At 47.1% G+C, this 13,174-nt stretch overlaps 1 protein-coding gene across 1 annotated transcript; it reads right to left on the reverse strand.

Moving 5' to 3' along the window:
• Positions 1-868: 868 nt before the first annotated feature.
• LOC130475560 (uncharacterized) lies at positions 869-12,702 on the reverse strand. The gene is made up of 12 exons (XM_056847368.1): positions 12,692-12,702; positions 12,208-12,391; positions 9,001-9,094; positions 7,289-7,387; positions 6,953-7,043; positions 5,819-6,025; positions 4,687-4,795; positions 2,780-2,904; positions 2,381-2,561; positions 1,739-1,851; positions 1,562-1,655; positions 869-931 (listed from the first exon to the last, which is right to left on the reverse strand). Exons 1-12 carry the CDS (start codon positions 12,700-12,702, stop codon positions 869-871), a joined length of 1,371 nt encoding a protein of 456 aa, XP_056703346.1.
• Between the last annotated feature and the right edge of the window lie 472 nt (positions 12,703-13,174).

Genomic DNA, 13,174 nt, shown 5'->3' on the forward strand with positions numbered 1-13,174 from the left:
CTAGTACCTGGAGGTTGGCAACCTTACCCAAATACCTCTCTCTCTCTTCTCAAAAGATGTCAGCAACTCATTTCCCATCAAAAACCTTGACAAACAAGAAACCTTGTATCGCCTTCTGAAGACCTAATTAATGGGCTCCCCATACTTCTTCAGGGAGCCCATTCCATGGATTAGGAGCCTCTATGGAAAAGGCCTGGGCTGTGGTCGATGCCAGGAGGCCACTCTGAATGGGCCTTTCTTCCATTAGGTCCTCTCTTTCCAAAGTCTTTTCCATATACATTACTAGAGATTTGGGGATGGAGCCTGGAAAGGGTGGAGTTTGGGGAAGGGGGTCATCAGGGATGTGATGCCATAGAGTCCCCCCTCCAAAACTGCCATTTTCTCCAGGGGAACTGATCCCTGTGGCTAGAGATCAGTTGTAACTCTGGGAAAACTCCATACCCTGCCTGTATGTTGGCAACTTTAACCCGTCAGTATCTTCAGGGAGGCATCTGGCAGCATGCTTGGGGGAACTCATAGGCGGAATAAGCAAGCAGCTGGAACTATTTAGTATATATAATTTGTTCTTTCTGAAAAGTATGGGTTTTCATAAAATATAGCTTTCATTTTTACACAGATTTCCATGGCAGAAAAAGGAAGAAGGAGAGGCAGATGGACAGGTGCTAGAAGCTATGCAGGAAGGATCACAGCAAAGAAGCCACACCCTTGACCACTGGAAGTCCCGCCTTGATATTTTCTAGTTTCTGAGCATTTTGCACAGACTGCTCATATATTTTTGAGCTTTCTGGTGCAGGCTGAGACTCTCAACGTCCAGGTTCTTGCTAACATGCATCATGAGAATACACCACCACTTGATGAAGGTCATCAGCTAGTCTCCCTGACGATAGGCCTTCCACATGCACACTGTGCCATCCAGTGAAACTGAGACATACTGCAGGGAAACAGAGAGGTGATAAAATCAGGGGCCAAGAGTGTTGGCATATTGCTTTCTTCAAGGACTGGATGCATTCATACAGCACACTGGGAATGTTCCCACCAGCAATGGGAAGACTTGGGCACATTCTTGGTTTGCCAGAGCATACCTCAAAACAAACAAACACGAACCACCCATGGCAACTTAGATACAGGCTAGGGTGGGAGCAGACATGTTTCTTCCCTCAGAAGGCCACAACTAACAACCAGCCCAGAAAACAGAAAATTATCAGTTCAGTCTGACCCATGTCTGTACTAACACCTTGGTTGTGAAATCAGTGGCAGCATGGCAAAATACCCCTGTTTATACAGGAATGGTTTGGTGTGGGACGATCCCGTGCCAGTGAACCACAATCAGTAAAGTGGGCATGTCCTCACTTTGTAACGACATATATACCTGCACCCAGCCCTCTGATGGGGGATGGGACTGATAGACACAGGTTGAGCACACAGCATATGTAGACCACATGGCCTGAATGTGGTCAGGGCAACTGCCTTCAAACAGTCCACAGTGCTAATAATGGTAAAGCGCCCAACCTCAGATCCACCGATCTTTCCCCCTACAGGGTGGTGCCACTATCCCTTATACCTGTTCCATTTCTGGGACATGGATGAGGCCCTTGATGGTGTCTTGATGCCCTGTGTGACTTTGTACCTGCACCCCAGAGTTTGCATCATAAACCCTGCAAAGGAAAGAAAGCAGAGCCATAAACACGTTCGCAGGTCCCCTGTCCTCTCTACCTCCCTTCCCAGCCGCATTGTCTACCTGATGGTGTCATGGACCCCTGCAACAATGCAGCCATTGGCCTGGTCAATGCAAAGGCAGGTGATCCCTCTGGGGGCTCTCAGGACCTTCATGCAGCATCCCCCATCTTCACTCTGTATGCACCATAGACAGAGCTTCCGTCAACCATGCAACTAGCAAGCAATTCTTTCTAGTCAGCTCCCAGCAAGGACCTTTGTAACAATCTGTTCTAGCCATTGTTTTTCTAACTGTTTGATGACAGACCTATTTTCAACACCTCAGATTCAGCAGAATATGGTCAGGAATTCTCCCCAGTTTACCAGTGGTTGAGGAAAAATTATTTTCGTACTTCCCTGTCAGCATAACAGTATCTATCACACTTTTATACTCCTTTTCTTCTAAGGAGCTCAGGGTGGCATACATGTAACTCCCCATCTCCATTTTATCCTCATTGTAACCCCGTGAGGTAGGTTAAGCTAACTGGTCCAAGGTCATCCAAAGCTAACTGGTCCAAGGTCATCCAGAGACTGGTCTACGGTCATCCAAAGAGCATCATGGCTGTGAGATAGTTTGAACCCAGGTCTCTGCAGTCCTGGCCCAACTCTCTAACCTCTACCCCACACACAAACTCAGCATATAAAAAAAGTTTGATGAAGCCCTTACCCAGAGCCGAATGGAGCCATCTTCAGAACCACTGACCCACTTGTCCTCTAATGAATGCCAGACCAATGCCACAACACTAGCTTGGTGTCCAAGTTCAGCCAGAAGTACCAGATTGGCACAGTGAGGATTGAAAGCACAGATAAAAATTCTGCCAGTGCTAGAAGATAAAGCAAATTCTCTCCTGATAGGATCAGGAGAGCGTGGATTGTGGATGTGAGAATGGTAACAGGAGGGAGAAGTCCTGAGCCCAAACCCAACCATGGTGGTTCTTGCGCTTGATATTGCCCCTGAGCCAAGAGACAGATTCTGTTATATTCCTCCTCCCGCTGGGGGCCTTCAAAGAATAAAACTGCAGCTCACAAACACTCTACAGCTGTGCCACTCGTCAGACTCACCCACCTCTTTGGGGAGTAGGCCATATCAAGGATGGGCCCATTGTTCCCAGGGACACTGGAAAGCTCATTTTGCAAGGAGCGGTTCTGCAGATCCCAGAGACACAGCCTTCCATCCCATCCCCCACTGAGCTACAATGAAAAGCAACAGGGTGAGGCTGTCTTTCAGCATTGCCTTCCCTCCCCAGAGCGGTTTACCTTGCCCACCCATACCCTCTGTCCACAGCATGGACTACGAAGGCTGTTCCTGTGCTCGTGGCCTTCTACTTGTACCCTATTCTGTCTGCCCAGAGACAGAAGTGGAACTGTCTCCTGCCATCCCTAAAAAGTCCATTCTTTTGTTCACTTACTAAGTAGGGGAAACAGATGGTGGTGGTGTCACTGCCTGCCAAGGTGAGTGCTGTTACCATGCCTGTGTGCCCACACAGCACAGTTCTGCAGGCAAAACCTATTCAGAGAAATATTGGCAAGAGAGGTAGTCATAGGATATTGGGTGGGGGGATAGAGAGAAGCTTTCCAGAGAGAAATATCCAGCAAAATCCCCTGGATATAGCTGAGGTGACTTTACCGCACAAAAGTATGCTTAGCCAACCCACTCAATCCACTTGGTTAACCTGCTACACACTTGCTTGAAGAGTCCTGAGCCATCTCATCTTGGGCACAGGCTGGCACTAGGGTTCTGGAGTCTTGGCCCTGTACAGGCAGGCATGATTACACCATGCAAGAAAAAGAAAATCAAACACTTAAAGGAGTCTCTTAAATCTTCTTCTACAAGACATCTTTGAGCACTAGATTCTTAAAACAATTCTACACTACAAAGATAAAAACATGCCTCTTTGGCTCACATCCCAAGAACCCTGGGAATTATTAGCACCCTCATAAAACTATAGTTTTACCCAGGCGGACTACCTTTGAGAACCGCCATGACAATTTAACTGTTGCAGACCCCTGCTACATACCCCAAAAAGGGATGCGTGCACCCCAAGTACAAGTAAGAGCCCAGAAATTTTCATCCTAATCCTCCAGTTGGAGAGAATGAAAACTTCTGTATTTTTCTCCAAGAGCTGTGCCTTTATTAAGGGGCAGTATCAGCATCTGATTAACTTCTGGCCTTCATATTCTCAGAGGAAGAGTGCCTCCCTGTTCCAGTAGCATGTTTGTACTCAACACCATGTACTTCAATTCAGTCTGCAACACAATCTGTATTCCATTAAGACTCTAGAAGCTCCATGCTGGGGATTTTCATCATGCTCTGAACATCTTTTTCTCCCACCTCCTTTTTTAATTTTTGTACTGAACATCCAGCCTGTTGAAGATTTGTGGGGAACTCAAATGCTTACATACTGTTTTGTAACATTTTGATTGGCCTAGATAACAAAGTATTAGATGACTTTTGATGTTGCCTTTCCCCCTTGTCATTCAAGATTACCCAAGAGTACTAATGGTTAGGGTTGCCAACCTCCAGGTACTAGCTGGTGATCTGCTATTACAACTGATCTCCAGCCAATAGAGCAATTCCCCTGGAGAAAATGGCCGCTTTGGCCATTGGACTCTATGGCATTGAAGTCCCTCCCCTCCTCAAACCCCTCTCTCCTCAGGCTCTGCCCCCAAAACCTCCCACCAGTGGTGAAGAGGGACCTGGCAACCCTACTAATGGTGGAGCAGAGAATGGGGTTTCCCAAGCATGAACCTGTGCCAGGAATGGACTAGCCTACCATGCTGCTGTGATACTACACCATAGTTCACAGTCATCTCATACTTTATTAAATCCTTCAATTAAATCCCTGAGAGTGGCTGGCAGATATTACCTGACAGCAAATGTCACTCTCTCCCTGCAGATGACCTACAAAGGAATAACTTTTGCTTTCCTCCTTTCAGTCACTGGAAATGTTTGGCGTAAGGTTTTACTCTCACCTGACCAGGGGATTCAGTGCCTGGGTTGAAGCTCTCAAACTCCCAGAGATAAATTTTTCCGTTAGTTGCCGACACCACCAGAATATCCAGCTCCTCAGCAAAGATGGCCCTGCCAAAGGTCCAGGGTTTTATTATTGTGGCAGAATCCTATTCAAATGTTCACCCCTAATTTCGTAGAGAAAAAATAGGCCAAAGGGCCAGTGGTGCAAATGATGACATTTTATTGTACAAGTAAAAGGTTTCCTATACATTCTTAGTGAAAGACTAGCTTTGTGTATGGAACATTTTACTTGTACAATAAAAAATCATTCTTCATCTGCACAGTTGGCTCTTTTGCCTATTTTTTCGCTGTGATTGGTGGAGCCCTTCTGTTTTCTCTTCACCCCTAACTTCATGACAAAACACCATTTTCTTCTACTCTTTCCTACATATTTTGGTCAATTCTGAGGATGCAACTGCTAGATCAGTGCTGTTTCATCTCTTTTGCAAGAATCATCTTCCGAATGCCAAGTCCAGTCCTATCTATCAATTGAGCACATTTTTAGCTTGCCCTTTCTCCATGGAGCTCAGGTAGTGTTGCCAGGTCCCTCTTCACTACCAGCAGGAGGTTTTTGGGGCGGAGCCTGAGGAGGGCAGGGTTTGGGGAGGGGAAGGACTTATAAAATTAAGCATTGCATATATTGTTTCTGTGCTGTTTTGGTTCTCCAATACTTCTACAGCACTGAGCCTTTGTTTTCTCCACAGTACCTGGAGGTTGGCAACCCTAAGCTCAGGGTATCATACACGGTTCTCCTCTCCTCCATTTTATCCCCACAACCCTCTGAGGTGGGTTAGGCTGAGTTGAGTGGCTGGCCCAAGGTCGCTCAGTGACCTTCATGGCCAAGGGGGGATTTGAACCTGGGTTTTCCAGTTCCTTAGTCCAACACTGTAACCACTACACCACATTGACTCTCCTACATGCATGGCCTAGTGTATGAGACTATACTGTCTCTACTTCTAGTCCCTTTGAGAATCCATATGGCTAAATGCAAGAGGAAAGGTGGTCAACCAATTGGTGAAGATGGCCTGGCTGACTTCTGGAGCAAGAGGGTGACCCAACTCATATTAATGGAGAGTGCCCTTTTTTATTTACCTTGTGAAGCCTATGCTTTCTTTTTGTGTGTCCTTGGCTGTGGTCCGGAATAGGCTGTGGCCACTCTGGCGGCCACTATAGGCCTTTCTCCATTTTCGAGGGGAACATGGACGAGGCTGTGGCTCCTCCTTGCCGCTCTTCACCATCTGCTGTGCAAAGGGGCCTCGCCGCTCCAATTGCGCTTCACTGATGTGGAAGGACTCCATGCTAAATGAAAAGTAAGATGTACAAGGTGGGCTAGGCTGGTGGTGACCCATTACTGTGGAGAGGATGGAGTAGGGCATTGATTGGCTATAGGTGAGAGGACTGTGAGCTTGCAAAGTTATGAGGTAGGATGGTTGCATTACTAGAACAGGCAATGGATGGCGAAGTGGCAGGGAGCAGGTGGACGACTGATTGGTAGGGTTGCCAGTTCCAGGTTGGGAAATACCTGGAGACTTTGGGGCCTTCAACACCATAGAGTCCAATTGCCAAAGCAGTCATTTTCTCCAGGTCAACTGATCTCTATCGGCTGGATATCAGTTATAATAGCAGAAGATCTCCAGCTAGTACCTGGAGGCTGGCAACCCTACTGGTTGGCATGGCAAGGGGGGGTAATGGAAGGCGATAAGGAGGGAGAGCAGTAAAGGTGAGGAGGATAGCAAGTCTTATTTGGCAGCTGGCTTTCAGATAGTTCTACTGAACAGGGCAGCAAAGAGGCAGATGCTTGGGAAGAAGTACCCTTTAGAAACCCCAGTGAGCGCTGGAAAGGGGGACTCCACTCCTACCATGGGACTCCTAACCTTCTGTCTCTTGCAGGGCCAAAGATCCTAAGACAGGACCATACTCATGATGGATAAAAAGGCAGCATTAGTTAACTTCCCCTATGAGTCTTCAAACTAGCAGAGGACTTTTATCTGGGCAACAAATCGTGTAGACCTGCTACAGCGTTTCATTTCCCAGGCTGTTTCTGCAGAGAGAAGAAACCATCTTCAGGAGACAAGACACAGGAAGAGATCTGTACAATTTTGCACCCAGGTAAAAGATACCTGTGAGTGACAGAACTCTGCAGCTCTCTGACACACCTCTCCTTGCAGCCATTACCAGGGACTGACAGCTCTTTTTGGACAGTGGACTGCGGGGATGAAACATTACCTGTAGATGAAGGGCGATATGTAGCTCCTCTCCCATTTCTGCAGCATCCCACTGCTGTCTCCACTGAAGAGTAGAACGGGCTCCTTCTTAGCTAGTGGAGATACATTCAGAAGGTCAACCAAGGACAGCATGGCTTGAAGAAACCATTATTCCAGGACACATAAAGCACAGACTGACTCTGGCCAGCAGCTGGCTTGGCCCTGCCAAATAAGCTTCTCCTGGCTTTCAACGACTATAGATATACCCCTCAACTGACAGAGCTTATTGTTTCTCCCTGGCGCACCCAGGGATGACGTGGAGCTGACACAGAGCTAGAGACATTCTTGGCCCCCTTACCATAAGCAAGGCACTCTAAGGGGTGTTTGCAAGGCAGCACAGTCAGGCATCCCAACTCACTGTAGCGCCAGACCAGCATTTGCTGGGGTTTTGCTGAACCTGAAAGAAGAAGGTAAAAGTCTTATTGTTCAGTGGACTCTAACAGCAGAGCAAAGAAGTTAGGTCAGAGTTTTAGATTAGAATGGGAGTTTTATGGGTGGGGAGCATCACAACTGGTCTTCTATTTGTTTTGTTTTTTATTGAAACAAGATTATTTTCTTTTCCTTGGGTTACTAAAGGCTGTGGGAGGGAGGGAAGGCAGCATGGTATAGCCTCATCTCATCAGATCTCGGAAGCTAAGCAGGGAAGGGAGACCCCCAAGGAAGACTCTGCAGAGGAAGGTGATGGCAAACCACCTCTGCTTCTCACTTGCCTTGAAAGCCCCCTTGCTGGAGTTGCCATAAATTAGCTGCAATTTGAAGGCACTTTACACACACACTAAAGCAGGGGTCCCCAACATGTAGCCCACTGGCACACTTTTCTTGTGTCCGACACTCACTGGGAATGTTTAATATGTGGATTTTGACTGGGTGTTTGTTTTAGCACGTGGAGGAGAGCTTCCCTCTGTCCCGCTGACCTGGCTCAAGTAACTTCTTTGATCTGCTACAGCCTTTATAGCTCCCATTTTGTGTGCCTTTGCGAATTCTTTCTGTTGAAAAAAGTTAAAAGAGCCCCCTACCCCATGTCACAACCCCCAAAGTGCCCACAGACTCAAAAAGATTGGAGACCCCTGCACTAAAGGCTGTAGCCACCCAGCCCTTATACCACCTGCAGTCTGAAGTGGTACTCTCCATTTTACCAGTTTAGGATTCTGCCACCACATTATCACCTCACTCTCCTGCATGTGAGATCTAGATCTTAGTCTCTCTTAAGTGTTAAAAGTTGCACCTACTCTGGGTCCGAGAGCCTAAATACATATTATATTTCCTCACATTCTCCCAGTTGCACATGATCAGGCATGTATTGTGAGTTCTATACCGGGAACTTAATTCTCAGGCATGTGCAGAACGGATTTGAATCAGGACTGTGATGTATGGGGAGAGAAAGCTTAAGTATCCCTCCCCTCATGCAGATTTCCTGACCTGAAATAGCCCCAGGGAGCCACTATGGGATCTTTTCGGGAAACACGTATGGGCTGTGAGGTCCATGCCCACAAACCCTGGGGGCTACTAGGGGCGGAAGCATCACTGATGCTGTTACTGCCTCCCACTGCTCTAGCAATTCCCCCGAACTATATGGTAAATATCCCGCCTCCTGAAATTTTCTTCTGCTCACTAGATTGAGCACAAGCAACAGATGGGAGGGGCAGGAATTCATCTACTGAGGGAGGGCAACTGGCAACCCTATGCATATAGCCCATCAATACATGTAGTTTCCCCATTAGAGCAAATAGCACCTGCCAGGGGCTATTTCAGATTGGGAAAATGGCTAAAGCACCCTCACCCCACCTTCTGTAGCCCCAGTCTTAATCAGCCTATGTATCTTTTCCCACACTTCATCCCTTTTGTACCAGTCTCTCCTACTGAGCTCTTACACCCTCCTCACTACATGAAAAGACACGGCCTACAGATAAGCAAGGACGGTGAATTCAGAACCCACACATTAGTGACTAGGAGACCAAGTTGGGTCTTGGACTGCAGAATACAAGGGAGGCATCCTTCTGGGATACTCACCAATCACATGCCTTGAGTCTGGTAGGCTGAGAAGCTGCTGAAGAACAAGCCCCTCCATCTGTTGGCCTCGAAATGTGGATATGAACTGTGAAACCTGAAAACAAGTCAGCACAGAGAATCCAGGGTAGAAAGATTTAGCATCTGTTCCTCCGTACTCCTGCCCAACACTGTGGAATTGTACACAAGAGCCATCTTTACTTGGGAGTCAGGCAAAGGCCTAATGGAAAGAGGAAGGAATCCAGTCCCATCTGCCTCCTATAGTACATGACAGAACACTTGATGGAGCAGTGAATTACTGTTGTCATAGTAAGTTCACAGCAATGTTGAATCACAGAAAATTCAGCACTTCAGAAGCAAAGTGCTAACCATGCAAAAGTGATGAAATTCCATTTTGAGTATATTTAGGGAGCAGCTTGGGGACTAAGGAATATAATATTGAAGCATCCAGGCAATAGGAGTCGTAAAACAAAAAGGCATGTTTTTCATCAGGCATTTCGATTGGGAAAATACAGCTAGGGAAATTATTTGAAAAGAGACCAAATTCAATCTTAATTCTGTCTGATACATGACATTGAAGAGGATCAGAATAATTTTTCAGTATAAAATGGATGCATATGGTCTTTGTTACATACATGATACCATTTACTCATCAACTTATTAGAAGAAACCTGTCCCAAAAAAGACTTGTCTTTGTAGCTTAGGTAATTTTCAGCTAATAAGACTAAACAATTTCTTTGTGGTCAAAGCCAACTAAGAATGGGGAACTCTTTAAAGAAAAATCATCGAAGGAGACAGTTTTTTATAGGTCACTGATTCTCGAGCGATCATTTGGTACAAGCTATTCTTTTTTTTGACATATTACTAGGCTGATAGATTAGAATCAGTGAAGCATGAAGGCTAAAATGTTGCATCGTCCCTATCTGGTAGTCTGTCCCAGAGACCTCTAGTAGTTTATATACTCCGCAGAATTATGGGGTAAAACTGTTCTTTGGCTGTACCACTTCCAGCTACTATTGATGAGGGCTTGCATGTTTGAATGCTTCCCACGCAATTCCCACACCACCTGCGGCCTGAATTGATATATGGTCCTTGGCAAATTTTGCCATTAAATTCTGCTTAGTGTATAAACCTGAATGACTGCCTGGCGGCTGTTGTAAATTGGCTAAGAGTGAACAAATTGAAACGGGCAGCCCAATCCTGAAAGGGGGGGCAGATCTATGGCGGCAGGGAGTGGCTCAGCCGCACCACCTCCTTAGAGGCTTCCCAGCCACCATGGAGGCAAAAAAGAAGTTAAAAAAACAAAAAAGGGGGAAAATCCCCCATTGCCTTCAACAGGGCTGCATCACCCAAAAAGGTGGCACAGTACCGTCGCAGAGTGAGGGGTTGTTCACGAGGCGAAAAGAATGAGGAACTGCCATTAGGAATGCCCTGGGAATGCCTCCCCTTGCCGGTGCAGGTTTTCCCTTCCAAGAAAGCCCTGCTGGGATGGCTGCACTAGTGGCAGGGCCAGCAGCTCCCGGTCGCTGGTGTGTTTCCCCCCGCAACGGCGTACATGCCCCCTTATTCCATGATAAGGTGGTACCTATGCCAGTGTGGGGTCACACTAGCTCCTAAGGAGCTTCCCCTCCTTCAGGAATGGGCTCTAAACCCTAAAAAGACACAGGTGATGCTAGTTGGGGAGATCTTGAAGGACATCGTTCTCCCCACTCTAGATGGAGTTCAGCAGACCCTTGCTGACTCAGTTACGAGCCTTGGGGTTATACTGGATCTAACTTTATTACTGCTGAAACAAGTTAATGCAATTGCTAAAAAGCTCTCTTCCAACTCAGCCTAGCCTGAAAGATGGCCCCTTATCTTGATATGGCTGATCTGGCCACCTGGTTTGATGCCACATTGAAACTAGACTACTGCAATGTACTGTACATTGGTCTCCCCTCAAAGTCAATTCGGAAACTCCAGCAGGTGCAGAATGCCGCAGTTTGCCTTTAATTGGGAGTTAGACGGAGAACGCATATTGGTCCCGTCCTGCAGGCTGCCCATTAGTTACCAGGCTCAATTGAAGGTATTAGGTATCCCACACAAAGCCCTTCATAGGGTCTCGGACCCTTCTATATGCAAGACCGCATCTCCCCCTATGCTCCACCATGAGAGCTTCACACATCAGAGCAAGATCTTTTGCAGGTGCCAACCTGTAATTAGACAAAATAAAAACTGCACGTATACGTGCCTTCTCTGTTGTGCCCCTCTCCTTATGGAATGGCTTGCTTGAGGAGGTCAGGAAGGCTCCCACACTCCTGGCTTTCCTCAAACTATGCTGCTGCTGGGGCTGCCTTTTCGAAGAGTAAAATGGCATAGCAGGGTGTGTGTGTGAGCGTGTGTATGCTCCCTAACCCTTTTCTCCCCTGTCATTTTCCTGCTGAAAAACACCAGCCTAGGCCACTGCTACCTATGCCAGAAAGGGGGTGGAGGAGAAATGGGTTGCTGCATTGTACAACATGGCCAAGTCTTTGACTGCTCTTGTTTTTCAGTCTGACTGCCACTTTAGTAGGAAAGAAAACAGGCCATTACTAATAAATATATTAATGAGTACTTTAAATTAAGATCAGATTGAAAAACAAATCGACTTGAGTGACAATGCCTAGCCCTGCACAAGGAGAAAAATCAGTTGGGTGGTGCTGCCAAATACAGGAAGGGAAGGAAGGAACGAAGAGCATATCTTCTGACATATGAAATGCTGGCCTTTTATGCAGGGACATTTCCCCGCGGTCACCCCCACCAACTGCTTCAGGGCTTCCTTTTGATTATGCATGCCTTATCTGCCCGTCAGAGGTTGCCTCGTTCTCCCCCCGTGTTTTGCCTGCATTTTCCAGATTCTGGCTAAAACAGCATCTGGAAAACATGAGCAAAATATGAGGGGAGAACAAGGCGACCTCTGATGGGCAGAAAAGGCATGCATAATCAAAAGGAAACACTGAATCAGTCGGTGGGGGAGACTGCGGGGAAACGCCCCCACATAAAAGGCCACTAAACTTATTTCCTGGCTCTAGAATGGCTTTGCAAAGTCACCCTTCTTAAAGGCCACTGAAGTGACTGAAATGGCCACATGATGCCAGCAGAGGGCTCCTTATAACGGTGTTCATTGATCTCTATGGAGGAGAGGTTTTGAGGTGGGCCCCACGGATAGAAACACCCTGCTGAGTCACTTACTATCTCCCCAGACTGGGGCTCATAGATCGTGGGCTGGGATGTGCCACTGGCGATCCAGACAATGCCAACCGTTGCCACATAGCACAGTGCAGTGATGTTCCCAGTGAAGGGGCCAAGGCGATGGATCAGCTGTCCATCCTGGGACCAGATGCCAACTGTCTGGTCAAAGGAACCCGAGAGCACCCTACAGAAGACATCACAGAGCAGGGGTTCAGTGAAGCAGGAGTCGGCCACGAAGTGGAGGGGGCAAGTATTCTATGAACAGCGACTGGGTTTCCCAAGCTTCACCCCACATATACCCAATTATGTCTTTCCAGTATATCGTAGAAAGCACTTCAGCCTTTGCTATATCAAAAGGTCTCATGCATACTTTCCCCATTCAGTTCTTACCCTGGTAGCAATCCCACTCATATCCTGCCTTTTCCACTTCTTCTTTGTGGTAAGCACCATCCTTCCTCTAGCTCTACACTTTTTATAACCCAACCTGTGCAACATGACCCATTAAGAAAAAGAGGCAGTTTCCTATATGAACTGCTTCCAACACTGCACTTAATAGGCAAGAATGAATGTCCATATGGAAACAGGGTGTCTGCGCAGCACTTTTAAAGTGAGTTACATGCGCAATTAGTGCATGTATAGGGTTGCCAGGTCCCTCTTTGCCATTGGCGGGAGGTTTTTAGGGCGGAGCCTGATAAGGGCGGGGTCTGGGGAGGGGAGGGACTTCAATGCCATAGAGTCCAATTGCCAAAGCGGCCATTTCCTCTGGGGGAACTGATCTGTATCGACTGCAGATCAGTTGTAATAGCAGAAGATCTCCAGCTAGTACCTGGAGGTTGGCAACCCTACACATATATGACCTTTTGCAGTCCACAGGGGACATCAGTGTTAGTACGCACATCCTTCAGATGCAGGATCAGTGAGGGCTATGTAGTTTGGATAGCAGTATTCAGACCAGTACATGCCTTGT

This window comes from Euleptes europaea, chromosome 1, assembly GCF_029931775.1.
Source record: "Euleptes europaea isolate rEulEur1 chromosome 1, rEulEur1.hap1, whole genome shotgun sequence".
Taxonomy (NCBI): domain Eukaryota; kingdom Metazoa; phylum Chordata; class Lepidosauria; order Squamata; family Sphaerodactylidae; genus Euleptes; species Euleptes europaea.